The sequence below is a fragment of the Hyperoodon ampullatus genome (assembly GCF_949752795.1).
Source record: "Hyperoodon ampullatus genome assembly, chromosome: 2".
NCBI classification, from domain to species: Eukaryota; Metazoa; Chordata; class Mammalia; order Artiodactyla; family Ziphiidae; genus Hyperoodon; species Hyperoodon ampullatus.
This window is the reverse complement of record NC_136915.1, coordinates 31,536,366-31,553,749: the sequence shown is the minus strand read 5'-3', so window position 1 is coordinate 31,553,749 and position 17,384 is coordinate 31,536,366. Positions and strand designations below refer to the sequence as shown.

The 17,384-nt window shown below is 43.9% G+C and overlaps 1 protein-coding gene across 1 annotated transcript in view; it reads left to right on the top strand.

Annotated features, from left to right (window-relative positions):
* EPHA10 (EPH receptor A10) overlaps window positions 1-17,384 on the top strand; it is a gene marked incomplete at both ends in the record, with an annotated part of 41,604 nt that overhangs the window by 9,313 nt on the left and 14,907 nt on the right. Inside the window, 2 exons of the mRNA XM_079698018.1 lie at window positions 25-375; window positions 16,993-17,126. Coding sequence (XP_079554144.1) covers window positions 25-375; window positions 16,993-17,126 — 485 coding nt within the window. The remainder of the gene's footprint in view (window positions 1-24; window positions 376-16,992; window positions 17,127-17,384) is intronic.

The following is a 17,384-nucleotide window of genomic DNA, read 5'->3' as shown; positions in this document are numbered from 1 at the left end:
CGGCGCCCGCCTCTGTGCCCCCAGGGCCGCCGTCGGCGCCGCGGGACTTGCAGTACAGCTTGAGCCGCTCGCCGCTGGCGCTGCGGCTGCGCTGGCTGCCTCCGGCCGACTCCGGCGGCCGCTCGGACGTCACCTACTCGCTGCTGTGCCTGCGCTGCGGCCGCGAGGGCCCGGCGGGCGCGTGCGAGCCGTGCGGGCCGCGCGTGGCCTTCGTGCCGCGCCAGGCGGGGCTGCGGGAGCGCGCCGCCACACTGCTGCACCTGCGGCCCGGAGCGCGCTACACCGTGCGCGTAGCCGCGCTCAACGGAGTGTCGGGCCCGGAGGCCGCCGCGGGAGCCACCTACGCGCAGGTCACCGTCTCCACCGGCGCCGGGGGTAAGGCCTTCCGCACCCCGCGCGCCCGCCCGTCCAGCCCACCGCGAGCATCCCCACAGCCCGCAGCCACCCCGGATAAACTGCGGTCGCTGGTCTTAAACAAAAATCCCCGACCCTGGCGACCCCTATCGAGGTCAGCCCCCTTCCCGAAGGCCACGGAGGAGAGATTGAGGATGCAGGTGACTCTGTGCCTCTGGGCCAGAGAGGTTATGAGTGTTAGTGATTCTGCGGGAGCCAGTGCATGCTCCTTCTCCTGACCTCGCGGAAAGCCTATGCCCCACATCCAACTCTGCAGTTGCCTTGCCTCTCGTTTCCCGGCAAAAGGGGTGGAAGGTTCCTCAATCTTTGCCCTCCCTTCTCAAAAATTTCAGTGGGAACCAGAATCATACCTCCTTCTTTCCTGTCTTAGAAAGAGGGACCCTGTGTGTATCCCGCTGACTTCGTCCCTCCGCCTCTGCAAGGGTTTTGCTGCATTGTCACCCTCTTTCCTGGTCCTGGAAAAGAGCAAGGAAGCACGGAGGGTCAGACTGTAAGGGGCGATAGAATTCACTGGTCAACACATAACAGTCACATTTCGGAGTCTGGAATTGAGATGAATAAATGAAGACCTACAATCCTTTTACACTACACCTTCCTCATTCTTGACATTTACTTTTGATTTGTCTCACTCAGCTTCAAGTAATCCTTCAAGTATCCTTTGCAAGAAAGATAAGTGTGTGAGTGGTATTGTCTTTTCATATCTGAGAAGATATCCATTTGTGACTCTGCTTCCCCGTCTGATGGCAGTTGTATTGCAGAATAGTCTGAGGCCAGGGTAATCTTCATTGTTTTGTAGGTGACTTGAATATGAATGTGTACACACATGGATGTTTGTATAATTCTTTAGCCTACTGGTGAAAATAAAATTTAACCAATATTGACCTCTTTTCATTGAGTTTGGCTAGAACATAGTAAAACTTCGGATCTGCATACCTTTTTTTATTCCTGGAAAAAATTTTTTTTCAGTTTTTATTTCCAGTTATTACTTTGACTAGAACTTCTGATAACTCTGATCTCTCTCTTAAGACTCTTTCTAAACCTTGAGTTGTACGTCCATTTTCTGATTCTCAAATCTTGTCGCTTCCTTTATCATTTTCAGCTCTTAATCCATTTCCTCTGCCTTTTGGGAGAGATTTCCCAACTTGCTTGATTTTCTGGAACAACAGGTTTTTTTTTTTTTGTTTGTTTGTTTTACTATCTCTATTATGATTTAACATTTGCTATTGCATTTACATTTTAAAAAATTCAGAATAGAAAAAGAAAAAGAGCACCCATAATCCTATTACCCAGAGATATACAACTACTAATATCTTGGAGTATATCCTTCCACATTTTTTTCTATGTCTATATCCATACCTAGAACTATCTACTATAAAACCCCTTTTGTATAATATACGTAACACAAATTTTTATCTGGTGTTTCCTGATAACAATCCTGTTTTGATATAGATGGATTTAAAAATCATGTTAAGGAAATACTCTTCTGTTTCCATTTTGTTAATAAAAATACTAAGCTTTCACTGATTGAGTGCTGCTCTGTGTTTGGCACTGTGCAATATGATTTTCTACATTAATTCATTTAAATCGAATGATAATCATCTTTCAGATGATGAAACTGAAGTCTGAGAGGCCAAGTGAATTATCCAAAGTCAGCCAGTTAGTAGTCGAGACCCATCTTTGAACTCAGGTCTGTCTAACACCAAAGCCCTGCTTTTAGCCCCTTGGCCATATAATGCTTTCACTTTTTACTGAACTTTTTAGAAAAATCAGCAATGGATGTTAATTTTACAAAATACTTCTTGAGCATCTTTCAAGATGACCACGTTTTTCTGTCTTTGACCTTTCGATACGATGAATTCTATTAATGGATTTTTTCAATGTGAGTTCTTTTTGCCTTCCTAGATTATACCCTACTGCAGATGAGTGTATTATTCTTTTAATATTTGCTGAATTAATTTGCTTATATTTTAATATTTTTTCCATCTACATTTATAAGAGAAAGTAGTTTTTTTAATTATTGTGTTCTTTGTCAAGTTTTAGCATTTTGGGCTGGCTTTAAAAAAGGCATCAGGAATAATCTCTTCTTTTTCTCTGTTCTGGAACAGTTTAAATAGCATAATTATCATTCTTTGAAGGCATGCCAAACTGCCTGGAAAACTGTACCTTGCTGATGTTCCCAATCTTTTCTATAACTTCTTCTTGAATCAGTTTTGTTAATCTGTACTTTCATAGAAAATCTTTTGATGATGTTTTTCTAATTTATTAGCCCAGAAACGCTTATTTAAAAACTTTCCATAGTATCTGGAGTTAACCCTACTTTCTCTTTCTTCATGTTGTGTCCTGTGATTTCTTTTTTAAAATTATTCTGGTCAGAAGTTTATTTTATTGGTTATGACAAATAACCAGCTCTTGAACTTATCAATTCCACTGCTCTTTACTTTTGTCACTTATTTTATGATTTTATCTTTATTAATACCATCCTCCTGATTTCCTGAAGTCTTTTTCTAGGTGAGTTCAGTGCTTAGTTGTTTTGTTTTTTAAAAAAAATATTTATTTATTTATTTGCTTGTGCCAGGTCTTAGTTGCAGCACGTGGGATCTTTGTTGCTGCAGGCAGAATCTTCATTGCAGCATGTGGGCTTAGTTGCAGCATGTGGGATCTTTAGTTGTGACATGCATGTGGGATCTAGTTCTCTGACCAGGGATTGAACCCTGCATTGGAAGCACGGAGTCTTAACCGCTGGACCACCAGCGAAGTCCCAGTGCTTAGTTTTTATATTATAGTTTTAATATTTTAAGCCTATGAAATTTCCTCTGAGAATAGCTTTGGTCACATCCAGTATGTTTTTATACATAATATATCACATTGTTCATATTGTCATTTTCTTTGTAGATAGAATTCACATACCATAAAATTTCACTTACCTTTTATTTATTTATTTATTTTTATTTATTTTTTTTTTTTGCGGTACGCGGGGCTCTCACTGTTGTGGCCTCTCCCGTTGCGGAGCACAGGGTCTGGACACACAGGCTCAGTGACCATGGCTCACAGGCCTAGCCGCTCCGCAGCATGTGGGATCTTCCCGGACCGGGGCACGAACCCGTGTCCCCTGCATCAGCAGGCGGACTCTCAACCACTGCGCCACCAGGGAAGCCCTCACTTACCTTTTAAAGTGTACAATTCAGTCATTTTTCCTAGCCGCTATCACAAACTCTCTAATTCCAGAACATTTTCATCATCCCCAAAAGAAACCCATTAACCGTCACTCCCCATTCCTCCCACCCCCTCCAGCCCCTAATAACTACTAATCTACTCTCTGTTTCTATGGATTTGCCTATTCTGGGCATTTTATATACATGGAATTATACAGTATGTGGACTTTTAAGTCTGGCTTTTTTCAATTGGCATAATGTTTTCACAGTTTGTCCATGTTGTAATATGTATCAGTATGCCATTCCTTTTATGGCTGACTAACGTTCCATTGTATGGATATACCACAATTTTGTGTATCAGTTTATGGACTTTGGACTGTTTCTGCTTTTTGGCTATTAGAGTAATGCTGCTATGAACATTCATGTACAAGTTTTTGTGGAAACAGGTTTTCAGTCCTCTTGGGTATATACTTAGGAGTGGAATTGCTAGGTCATATGATGTCATAGACTGAATTGTCTCTCCCAGATTCATATGCTGAAACTTTAACCCCCAGTGTGACTGTATTTGGAGATAGGTCCTTTAAGGAAATAATTAAGGTTAATGAGATCATAAGGGCGAGGCCCTAATCCCAAGAACTAGTGTCCTTACGAGAAGAGGAACAGACACCAGAGCTCATTTGCTCTCTTTGTGCATACACAGAGGAAAAGACAGGTGAGGACACAGCAAGAAGGTGGCTGTCTGCAAGTCAGGAAGAGAGCCCTCACTAGAATACAAATATGAATCTGCAAGCATCGTCTGGGATTTCTAGCCTTTAGAACTGTGAGAGAATACATTTTTGTTGTTTAAGCCACCCAGTCTACAGTATCTTGTTATGGCAGCCTGAGCTGACCAATACATATGGAAACTTTTTTATCTTTTTGTGGAGCTGCTGAACTTTTTGAGGAATTGCCAGACTGTCTTCCAAAGCAACTGTACCTTTTTACATTCCCACCAGCAAATGTACAAGGCTTCCAGTTTCTCCACCTCCTCACCAGCACTTGTTTGTCTTGCTGATTTTAGCCATCCTAGTGGATATGAAATGGTATCTCATTGCAGTTTCAGTTTACATTTCCATAATGACTGATGATGTTGAACCTCTTTTCATGTGCTGGGTTTTCTTTTTGTCATTGAGTTATAAGAGGTTTTTTGTCTAGTCTGTATATTCTGTATACTGTATACCTTTGTATTACTTTCCTAGGGCTGCTATAACAAAGTACCAAATACTGGGTGGCTTAAAACAAAAGAAATTTCTTGTCTCACACTTCTGGAAGCTAGAAGTTTGAAATCAAGGTGTCAGCTGGGCCATGCTTTCTCTGCTCTAAGGGAGAATCCTTCCTTCCTTCTAGCCTCTGGTGTTTGCTGGCAGTCCTTGGCCTTCTGTGGTTTGTAGATGCATCACTCAGTCACATGGCCCTCTTTTCCCCGTGTGTCTCCACATCATCTTCTCTCTATGAGAGTCCCTCTCTGTGTCTAAATTTCCCCCCATTCAGAAGAACACCAGTCACATTGGATTAGGGCCCACCCAAATGACTTCATGTTGACTTGATTACCTCTGTGAAGACCATATTTCCAAATAAAGTCACATTCTAGAGGTACTGGGGGTTAGGACCTCAAAATATCTTTTTGGGGGGACACAGTTCAACACATAATGACCATATGATACATGGTTTGCTAATATTTTCTCCTACTCTGTGGGTTGCCACTCACTTTTTTTTCCAACAGAGATGTAATTGACATATAACATGATATTAATTTCAGGTATACAACTTAATGATTTGATATTTGTATATATTGTAAAATGATCACACAATAAGTCTAGATGATCCACAGCCACACATAGTTACAAGAACTCTTAACATCTACTCGCTTAGCAATTTTTTTTTTCTTTTGGCCACACTGCACGGTTTGCGGGATCTTAGTTCCCTGACCAGAGATTGAACCCGGGTCTTTGGCAGTGAATATGTGGAGTCCTAACCACTGGACCATCAGGGAAGTCCCAGCAATTTTCAAATATACAATATAGTATTATTAACTATAGTCACCACGCTGTACATTACATCTCCAGGACTTACTTATTTTATAACAGGAAATTTATACCTTTTGATCACCTTCACCCATTAAAAAAAATTTTTTTAACTTCTTTATTGGAGTATAATTGCTTTACAATGTTGTGTTAGTTGTTGCTGTATAACAAAGTGAATCAGCTATACATATACATACATTCCCCATATCTCCTCCCTCTTACATCTCCCTTCCACCCTCCTTATCCAACCCCTCTAGGTGGACACAGAGCAGATCTCCCTGTGCTATGCGGCTGCTTCCCACTAGCTATCTATTTTACATTTGGTAGTGTACATATGTCCATGCCACTCTCTCACTTTGTCCCAGCTTACCCTTCCCTCTCCCTGTGTCCTCAAGTCCATTCTCTACGTCTGCGTCTTTATTCCTGTCCTGCCCCTAGGTTCTTCAGAACCAATTTTTTTTTTTTTAGATTCCATATATATGTGTTAGCATACGGTATTTGTTTTTCTCTTTCTGACTGACTTCACTCTGTATGACAGTCTCTAGGTCCATCCACCTTACTACAAATAACTCAATTTTGATTCTTTTTATGGCTGAGTAATATTCCATTGTATATATGTGCCACATCTTCTTTATCCATTCATCTGTCGATGAGCACTTAAGTTGCTTCCATGTCCTGGCTATTGTAAATAGAGCTGCAGTGAACATTGTGGTACATGACTCTTTTTTTTTTGCGGTGCGTGGGCCTCTCAGTGTTGTGGCCTCTCCCGTTGCGGAGCACAGGCTCCGGACGCGCAGGCTCAGCGGCCATGGCTCACGGGCCCAGCCACTCTGCGGCATGTGGGATCTTCCCGGACCGGGGCACGAACCCGTGTCCGCTGCATCGGCAGGCAGACCCTCAACCACTGCGCCACCAGGGAAGCCCCATGACTCTTTTTGAATTATGGTTTTCTCAGGGTGTGTGCCCCGTAGTGGGATTGCTGGGTCATATGGTAGTTCTATTTTTAGTTTTTAGGTTTTTTTTAAAAATTAATTTATTTATTTTTGGCTGTGTTGGGTCTTCGTTTCTGTGCGAGGGCTTTCTCTAGTTGCAGCAAGCAGGGGCCACTCTTCATCGCGGTGCACGGGCCTTTCACTATCGCGGCCTCTCTTGTTGCGGAGCACAGGCTCCAGACACGCAGGCTCAGTAGTTGTGGCTTACGGGCCCAGTTGCTCCGCGGCATGTGGGATCTTACCAGACCAGGGCTCGAACCCGTGTCCCCTGCATTGGCAGGCAGATTCTCAACCACTGTGCCACCAGGGAAGCCCTATTTTTAGTTTTTTAAGGAACCTCCATACTGTTCTCCATAGTGGCTGTATCAATTTACATTCCCACCAGCAGTGCAAGAGGGTTCCCTTTTCTCCACACCCTCTCCAGCATTTATTGTTTGTAGATTTTTTGATGATGGCCATTCTGACTGGTGTGAGGTGATACCTCATTGTAGTTTTTTTTTTTTTTGTGGTACGCGGGCCTCTCACTGTTGTGGCCTCTCCCTTTGCGGAGCACAGGCTCTGGACGCGCAGGCTCAGCGGCCATGGCTCACGGGCTCAGCCGCTCCGCGGCATGTGGGATCTTCCCAGACCAGGGCACGAACCCGTGTCCCCTGCATCGGCAGGCGGACTCTCAACCACTGCGCCACCAGGGAAGCCCCTCATTGTAGTTTTGAGTTGCATTTCTCTAATGATTAACCTTCACCCATTTTGCCCACCTCTCACCTCCACCTCTGGCAGCTACCTGTCTTTCACTTTCTTAGTAGTGTCCTTTGAAGCTCAGAGTTTTAAATTTTGATCAAATCCAGTTTATTTTTCTTTAGTTGCTTGTGCTTTTGGTTTCATATCTAAGAAACCATTGCCTAAATCAAGGTCATGAAGACTTACACCTGTGTTTTCTTCTAGTATTGTAGTTTCGACTAAAATTATTTTATTTTATTTATTTATTTTTAAATTTATTTTTGGCTGCGTTGGGTCTTTGTTACTGCGCATGGACTTTCTCTAGTTGAGGCGAGCAGGGGCTACTCTTTGTTGCAGTGCGCAGCCTTCTCATTGCAGTGGCTTCTCTTGTTGCGGAGCACAGGCTCTAAGCATGCAGGGTTCAGTAGTTGTGGCACACAGGCTCAGTAGTTGTGGCTCGCGGGCTCTAGAGCGCAGGTTTAGTAGTTGTGGCGCACAGGCTTAGTTGCTCCACGGCATCTGGGATCTTTCTGGACCAGGGCTCGAACCCATGTCCCCTGCATTGGCAGGCAGATTCTTAACCATTGCTCCACCAGGGAAGCCCCCAATGTTTACTTTTTCAAGTAACTATTGTGGTTTTCTTTGAGGGCTAAGGTATGGTAAACATTTTAACTATTCTATGGCTACCTTGAAGCAATGTGTATTATTTTTATACTGCAGTGTTCTCTCTCTCTCCCCCTCCATCTCCATATATATTAAGTACTATATTATTTAATTCTTCTATTTCCTTCTTATTGTCGACTTGATGTTCCAAGGACTAAGAGGTTTAGCTTTCCCATTCTGCTTGTAATTTTGTTAAATTCCTTATATTTGTAATGACTTTTAAATATTTTGATTTTGCTAATGCATTTTTAGTTTCCCTACACGCCTTTCTCACTTTCTCCACTTTTATCTCATCTCATCCTGTTTCTTTTTCTTCTCCATCTGTTTTCTCTTCGTGGCCTTCTGCTCCTATTTCAGGAGGCTGTGTTTTCTTTCATCTTCTTCAAGATGCCAAACAGTCTCCTTACTTGTTCTTCTAACTGTCATATTAATCGCTCTTAAAGACCTGCGATCTGCTCCTCCTGAGTCTTCATTTTTTAAAAAAAATTATTTATTTATTTTTGGCTGCTTTGGGTCTTTGTTGCTGCGTGTGGGCTTTCTCTAGTATGGCGACCGGGGGCTACTCTTCATTGCAGTGCGTGGGCTTCTCATTGCGGTGGCTTCTCTTTGCTGCGGAGCATGGGATCTAGGCATGTGGGCTTCAGTAGTTGCGGCGTGCAAGCTCAGTAGTTGTGGCTTGCGGGCTCTAGAGTGCAGGCTCAGTAGTTGTGGCGCATGGGCTTAATTGCTCTGTGGCGTGTGGGATCTTCCCGGACCAGGGCTCAAACCTGTGTCCCCTGCATTGGCAGGCAGTTTCTTAACCACTGCGCCACCAGGGAAGTCCCCTCCTGAGTCTTTAGAGTAATACTTTTTTTTGCTTATTCAGAAATATTTTTTCATATGCCCAATTTCTTAGTGTTTTCTGTTTACTTGTTCTCGATCAAAGAAATAGCTGATGTTTGCCAAAAAAACCAAAAACCAAAACAAGATATATGAATTGTCCTTTTTACTGGTTTGTGAGGCTTTCAGCTGCAAGTAACAGTACGTCTCAGTGCAAATGACATTTGACTGAAATGACTTATTAGCTTACCTAAGAAGAGGGGAACTAGAGCTTGGTTAATTCATCAGCTCAACAGTGCCCTCAAGGACCCAGATTTTTTCTTTCTCTCCACTCTGCCATCCTTATAACATAGGCTGGCTCCCTTATGGTGGCAAGTTGGATGCAGCTGCTCCAGACATCATCATATCCTTACCATCCAGGGCAGAAAAAGAACTGTTTCTTCCTTGTTGGTATCTTTTTTTTTTTAAGTTGTGACTCTATTCCTTTATTTCTTAATAGATCTTTATTGGAGTATAATGACTTCACAATACTGTGTTAGTTTCTGTTGCACAACAAAGCGAATCAGCCATATGCATACACATGTCCCCGTATCCCCTCCCTCTTGAGCCTCCCTCCCATTCTCCCTAGATCCCACCCCTCTAGGTCATCGCAATGCACCAAGCCCATCTCCTTGTGCTATGCTGCTGCTTCCCACCAGCCAGCTATTTTACATTCGGTAGTGTATAAATGTCGATGCTACTCTCACTTTGCCCCAGCTTCGCCCTCCCACCCCATGTCCTCAGTTGCAGGGCAGGAATAAAGATGTAGACATAGAAAATGTTGGTATCTTTTTAAAAGCCAGAAACCTTTCCCATAATCCCTCCTCCCCTTAGGTGATTTCTCCTTTTGTTGGCCAGAACTGGATTATGAACCCAACCCTAACCCAATTACTGGCATAGGGAATGAGTGCACACAGATGTTTTAGAACAATCAGAATTAACCTGAGTCATCTCAGGGCAGACAGTAGACCCTGAATCAAAAACTGGGCTCAGTCAGCGGGGAAGGGGGACATGGCCATTGAATAGGTTTCCAGTAGTGTCTGCTGTACTCTCAGCCCCACTTTGGTGCTGACTGATCTCATTACCAATCTTCAGTAGGAGGGCAGGTGCTTGGGCTCAGTTTTTAGCTCCACTGTCAGGATTTATCAGGCTTTCATCTAACATAGCTCTGCGGGGCTGAAATGCAACCTTCTCCTACCTCTATATCCTGGCCATCTGATAACTTTCAACAAATGTAGTTTTAAAAAATGACATTCCTGGGCTTCCCTGGTGGCGCAGTGGTTGGGGGTCCACCTGCCAATGCAGGGGATGCGGGTTCGTGTCCCGGTCCGGGAAGATCCCACATGCCGCGGAGCGGCTGGGCCCGTGAGCTGTGGCCGCTGAGCCTGCGCGTCCAGAGCCTGTGCTCCGCAGCGGGAGAGGCCACAACGGTGAGAGGCCCGCGTACCGCAAAAAAAAAAAAAAAAAAAAAAAAGACATTCCTGGCTCTTTCCTATCTCTGCCCTCCATCTGTATCTACAAGGGATTGTGCCCCTTCCTAGGATGTTTCATCACTCTTCTTCCCTTTGTGCCTACATCTTTTCTGGGAGCTGCCATCTCCAAGTGTATCTAGGCTGAGAGGCACTCTTCGGAGATAGGGAAGAACACTTTTCCTCCAAAGCAACTCTGCAGTAGAGTGATGGCTGTGCGTTCGTTGTCCAGTTGACAAAGACCTTGCTTTTTTTTTTTTTTTTTTAAGGGTCAGACAGTGGGAGGAAGGATAAAGGATCTTCCAAGTTATTTTTAGGATGGGAGGTGGTGTCACTCTGTGAGCAGCATAGCCTGGGGGGGCACTACAATTGTATTTTTCAGTCCAGTACCACTGGCTTTAGCGTAGGTGGAAATATGCCGCTTCTAGTCCTCGTCACCCCATTCTGGCAATCAGCTGTCAAGATTAGTTTACGGTGACATTCTGTGTTTTCAACTCTTTCTGTATCTTTGGGTCTTAATTAGAATTTGGGGGAGACTGGAGGTGGAGCCTGTTAGATGGTTACCATTTAAAACTGGAAGCCATGTTTATACGCTTTTCTAAGAGTGAGCTCCATATGCCCTCCTCTCCACTTCCTCGGCCCGTTGCCGCCTGCTGTCCACTTCCCCTCTATCCCCTGAAGTCACCAGGAACCTCCACATTATTAAAGCCAGTGGGCACTTTGAATCATCTTGCCCCGTCTCTGCTCAGCATATGACACTGCCAACCAGCAGTTCCTCTTGCTGGTAAACTTGGTATTGAATGCTTGTTCTGTGTCAGGTATTGTGCTAAGCTCTCCATATGCATTAATTCATAAAATTCTCACAGCAGGCCTAAGGAGGTCGTTATTGTTTCCAGTCTACATATAAGGAAACCGAGGCTCTTGCTTATGGCCCAATAGCTAATAACTGGAAGAGTCAGGAAGGAACCTTCCTAAATGTTCTCTTCCCTGGGCTTCTGTAGCCTCCTTTGCTCCTGGCTTTTCCTCCTACCTCTCTGGCTTCTCCTTTCCAAACTCCTCTTCCTTTGCCTGCCTTTTCTTGGGCTTGTTTCCTGAAAGCTTTGCCTTCTCTCTCTCTGTGCATTGCCCTGGGCAGTTTCATCGAATCACCTCCTGATGGCTCTCGGACCTCTGTCACCCTCCCAGGTACCTTTTGGGAGCCTTGGAACCACTTATCCAGCTGCCTTTCTGGCATCTTCTCTTGGGAACCCCTCTGCTCAACACACTTAAAGTGAAGTCATGATCTTTCCTCCCAGTAACCTGGTGGTACCTTATTCTGACATGATTACACTTTTGTTTGTTTCTTTTTGTTTGCTACTGTCTGTTCCCCCAACATTATCTAGACTAGGTTCTCAAATCTGTCTGTACACTGGAATCATTGAGAAGCTTTTAAAAAAGATACTAGGGGCTTCCCTGGTGGCGCAGTGGTTGAGAGTCCACCTGCTGATGCAGGGGACACGGGTTCGTGCCCCGGTCCGGGAAGATCCCACATGTCGCGGAGTGGCTGGGCCCGTGGGCCATGGCCGCTGAGCCTGCGCGTCCGGAACCTGTGCTCCGCAACGGGAGAGGCCACAGCAGTAAGAGGCCCGTGTACCGCAAAAAAAAAAAAAAAAAAAAATGTAGGGCTTCCCTGGTGGCACAGTGGTTGGGAGTCCACCTGTCAATGCAGGGGACACGGGTTCGTGCGCCGGTCTGGGAGGATCCCACGTGCCGCGGAGCGGCTGGGCCGGTGAGCCATGGCTGCTGAGCCTGTGCGTCCAGAGCCCGTGCTCCGCAACGCGAGAGGCCACAACAGTGAGAGGCCAGCGTACCGCAAAAAAAAAAAAAAATGCTAATGCCCGAGTCCCACCCCACAGAAATTATGATTTAATTGCTTTGGGTTTATGACCTGACCTGGGCATCAATACTTTTTTTTAATTGTGGTAAAAAACATATCACATGAAATTTACCAAATTAACCATTTTTAAGTGTACAGTACAGTAGTGTTAACTATATGCAGTTATTGTACTACAGACCTCTAGAACTTTTTCATCTTGCAAAATGCAAACTCTATACCCCTTGAACAACAACTCCTCTTTCCCTTTCCCCCCAGACCCTGGCAACCACCATTCTACTTTCTAAAAGTTCGATTACTTTAGATACTTCATAGAAGTGGAATCATGCAGAATCTGTCTTTTCGCGACTGGCTTATTTCACTCAGCATAATGTCCTCAAAGTTCATCCATGTTGTTGCATGTGATGGGATTTCCTTCTTTTAGGCTGAATAGTATTCCATTGTATGTCTACATGACATTATTTTTTCCCCCAGCTTTATTGAGATATAATTGAATTACACCTTTGTGTAAGTCTAAGGTGTACAATGTGATGATTTGGTGTATGTGTGTATTGTGAAATGATTTTCATGGGAAGGTTAGTTAACACATCCATCACCTCACATAAGTATGTTTTATGAGTCTGGTGAAAACATTCAAGATCTCTCTTAGCAGTTTTCAACTACACCATGCCATACATTAGATCCCCAGATGTAATTCATCTTATAATTGGAAGTTCGTACCTTTGACCAACATCTCCCCATTTCCCCCACCCCCTACCTCTTGTCAAGAGCCAATCTACTCTCTGTTTCTATGAGTTTGGCATTTTTATTATTTTTTAAATTATATATATATTTATTTATTTATGGCTGCATTGGGTCTTTGTTGCTGCACGCGGGCTTTCTCTAGTTGCGGCGAGTGGCGGCTACTCTTCGTTGTGGTGTGCGGGCTTCTCATTGCAGTGGCTTCTCTTGTTGTGGAGCACGGTCTCTAGGTGCGTGGGCTTCAGTAGTTGTGGCACGTGGGCTTCAGTAGTTGTGGCTCGCGGGCTCTAGAGCGCAGGCTCAGTAGTTGTGGCGCACGGGCTTAGTTGCTCAGCAGCATGTGGGATCTTCCCGGACCAGGGCTCAAACCCGCGTCCCCTGCGTTGGCAGGCAGATTCTTTTTTTTTTTTTTTTTTTGTTACGCGGGCCTCTCACTGCTGTGGCCTCTCCCCTTGCGGAGCACAGGCTCCGGACACACAGGCTCAGCGGCCATGGCTCACGGGCCCAGCCACTCTGCGGCATGTGGGATCCTCCCGGACCGGGGCATGAACTCGCGTCCCCTGCATCGGCAGGCGGACTCTCAACCACTGCGCCACCAGGGAAGCCCGGCAGGCAGATTCTTAACCACTGCACCACCAGGGAAGTCCCGAGTTTGGCATTTTTAGATTCTACATATAAGTGAGATCATGCAGTATTTGTCTCTCTCTGTCTTATTTCACTTAGCATAATGCCTTCTTGGTTCATCTGTGGTTTTGCTAATGGCAGTATATCTTTTTTTAATCGCTGAATAACATATCATTAAATATATACGTATATAATTTTCTTGTCTTTATCTGTTCATCTGTCAACAGACACTTATGTTGTTTCCATATCTTGGCTATTGTGAATAATGCTGCAGTGAACATGGAAGTGCAGAAATTTCTTCAAAATTGTGATTTCATTTCCTTGGGCTATATACTCAGAAGAGGGATTGCTACATCACATGGTAGTTCTATTTTTATTTTATTGTATTTTTTATCAATTTTTAAATTGAAGTATAGTTGATTTACAATGTTGTGTTAATTTCTGCTGTACAGAGTGATTCAGTTATACACATATATACATTTTAAAATATTTTTTCCATTACAGTTTATCATAGGATACTGAATACAGTTCTCTGTGCTATTCAGTAGGACCTTGTTTTTTATCCATTCTATGTATAAAAGCTTACATCTGCTAAATCCAACCTCCCACTCCACCCCTCCTCCAGCCCCCTCCCCCTTGGCAACCACCAGTCTATTCTCTATGTCCTTGATTCTGTTTATTTTTCATAGATAGGTTCGTTTGTGTTATATTTTCAATTCCACATATTAAGTGATATCATATGGTATTTGTCTTTCACTTTCTGACTTCACTTAGTATGATAATCTCTAGTTGCATCCTATTCTTATTTTTTTAAAGAACCTCCATACTGTTTTCCATAGTGGCTGCACCAATTTACATTCCCACCAACAGTGCACAGGGTTCCAATTTCTCCATAGCCTCATCAACACTTGTTATTTTCTGTTTGTTTGTTTTGTTTGCTGTTGTTGTTTGTTTGTTTGTTTTTGATCCTAACAGGTATGAGGTGATATCTCATTGTGGTTTTGACTTCCATTTCCCTGATGATTAGTGATATTGAATATCTTTTCATGTGCTTATTGCCCATTTGCACATCTTCTTTGGAGAAATGTTTATTCAAGTCCTCTGCCCATTGGGTTATTTGTGGGTTTTTGTTGTTATTGTTGAGTTGTAGGAGTTCTTTTTATATCCTGGATATTAACCCCTTATCAGATATGTGGTTAGTAAATATATTCCCCCATTCCATAGGTTGATTTTTCACTCTGTTGATTGTTTCCTTTACTGTACAGATGTTTTTAGTTTGATGTAGTGCCATTTGTCTATTTTCGCTTTTCTTGCCTGTGTTTTGGTGTCATATTCAAGAAATCGTTGCCAAATCCAATATCATGAAGCTTTTCCTCTATATTTTCTTCTAGGAGTTTTATAGTTTCAGGTCTTACATTTAGGCCTGTAATTCATTTTGAGTTAATTTTTGTATGTGGTGAAGGTAAGGGCCCAAATTCATTCTTTTGCATGTGGATATTCAAATTCCCCAGCACTGGAGACTTCCCTGGTGGTCCAGTGGTTAAGACTCTGCACTTCCAATGCAGGGGTCGTGGGTTCAATCCCTGGTTGGGGAACTAAGATCCACATGCTGCACAGCGTGGCCAAAAAACAAAACAAAACAAAAATCAAATTCTCCAGCATCATTTGTTGAAGATACTTTCCTTTTCCCATTGTGTGGCCCTGACATCCTTGTAGAGGAGCATTTGACCATATATATGAGGGTTTACTTTTGGGCTGTCTGTTCTGTTCCATTGGTCTATAGTTCTGTTTTTATGCCAAGTACCATACCGTTTTGTTTACTGTAGGTTTGTAACATTTTGAAGTAAAAAAGTGTGAGGCTTCCAGGTTTGCTTTTCTTTCTCAAGATCATTTTGACTGTTCATGGTCCTTGGAGATTCCATATGAATTTTAGAATTTTTTTTTCTATTTCTGCAAAAAATGCTATTGGGATTTTGATAGGAATTGCACTGAATTTTTTTAGGTCACTTTCGGTAGTATGGACATTTTGACAGTGTTAAGTCTACACTCCATAAATATGGATGTCTTTTCTTTTTTTAAACACAGATTTTATTTATTTATTTATTTATTTATTTATTTATGGCTGTGTTGGGTCTTAGCTGTGGCATGTGGGATCTTTTGTTGCAGTACGCGGGCTCTTCATTGTGGTGTGTGGGCTTCTCTCTAGTTATGGCACGTGGGCTTCTCTCTAGTTTTGATGTGCAGACTCTGTAGTTGTGGCACGTGGGCTTCAGAGCACGTGGGCTCTGTAGTTGTGGCGTGTGGCTCAGTGGTTGCGGCGCACAGGCTTAGTTGCCCCGCGGCATTTGTGATCTTATTTCCCTGAACAGGGATTGAACCCACATCCCCTGCATTGGAAGGAAGATACTTAACCACTGGACCACCAGGGAAGTCCCAATAAATATGGATGTCTTTCTGTTTATTTGTGACTTCTTCAGTTTCTTTCGGCAGTGTCTTGTAGTTTTCAGTGTGCAAGTTTTTTGCTTTTCTGGTTAAGTTTATTCCTAAATATTTTATCTTTTTTGATGCTATTGTAAGTGGGATTGTTTACTTAATTTCTATTTCATATTGTTCATTGTTAGTGTGTAGAAATGCAAATGATTTTGTGATTTGATTTTGTATCCAGCAACTTTGCTGTATTTGTTTATTTGTTCTAACAGTGTTTTCTGTGGAATCTTCGGGGTTTTCTACATATAAGATTATGTCATCTGTGGAGAGAGATCATTTTACTTCCTCCTTTCCAATCTGGATGCCTTTTCTTTCTTTTTCTTGCCTAACTGATCTGTCTAGGACTCCCAGTACTGTATTGAATAGAAGTGGCAAGAGTGGGCATCCTTGTCTTATTCCTGATCTTCAAGGGAAAACTTTCAGTTTTTCACCATTGAGTATGATGTTAGCTGTGGGCTCTTCATATATGGCCTTTATTATGTTGAGGTAGTTTCCTTCTATCCCTAGTTTGTTGAGTGTATTACCTCTTGCCCAGATTATTAGAATAGTTAAGTAGCTTGTCTTCCTGCCTTCTGTGCTCCCTAATGTCTCCAAACCGCAGAGAGTGTAGAAAGAGCCTGGGGGATTAGAACGAGCCACCATGAGGGAAGCTGGAGTATAGGGCGTGGGCAAGCAGCACGTGGCCTGATGCTTTCCCCCTAGGAGCCAGGGAAGCAGAGAGCTCTGGGGTGAGAGAGGCCTCCCTTCCCTCTAGTCCCGCAAAGATGCTATCCCTCAAGCCCCGTGCCTCAGGAGCATCCTGTCCCCCACAGACCCTTTGGTCATGCTTCTGTGGCTCCAGTAGCCCCGCCCCTAATCCCCGCTTGTCCAGACTTTCCAGCCCCTGTCCCTGCCCCACAATCAGATCTGGGTCCAGAACCTTGCATTACTTACTTTCAGCACCATGGGAGGAGGATGAGATCCGCAGGGACCGAGTGGAGCCCCAGAGTGTGTCCCTGTCATGGCGGGAGCCCATCCCCGCTGGAGCCCCTGGGGCCAACGGCACGGAGTATGAGATCAGATACTATGAGAAGGTGAGTCGGGGTCTGGGAGGGACCTGGGGCTGCATTCCTGGCTGTGATCTGCCCCCCTCACCTGCTGGCTTCCTTCTCTTCATAAGCACCTCCCAGCAGAAGTCCTTCTTACTTTCTTTCTAAACATTTCCACAGGCCCTCTAAGGGGCCTGCCCAGCTGGGGTTTCTTCCTGTCCTCTCCTCACCATGGACCCCACTGCTCTCCCTCTTTCCCCACGTCTCCATTCATCACTGGTCATCATGTCCATTTTCACCACT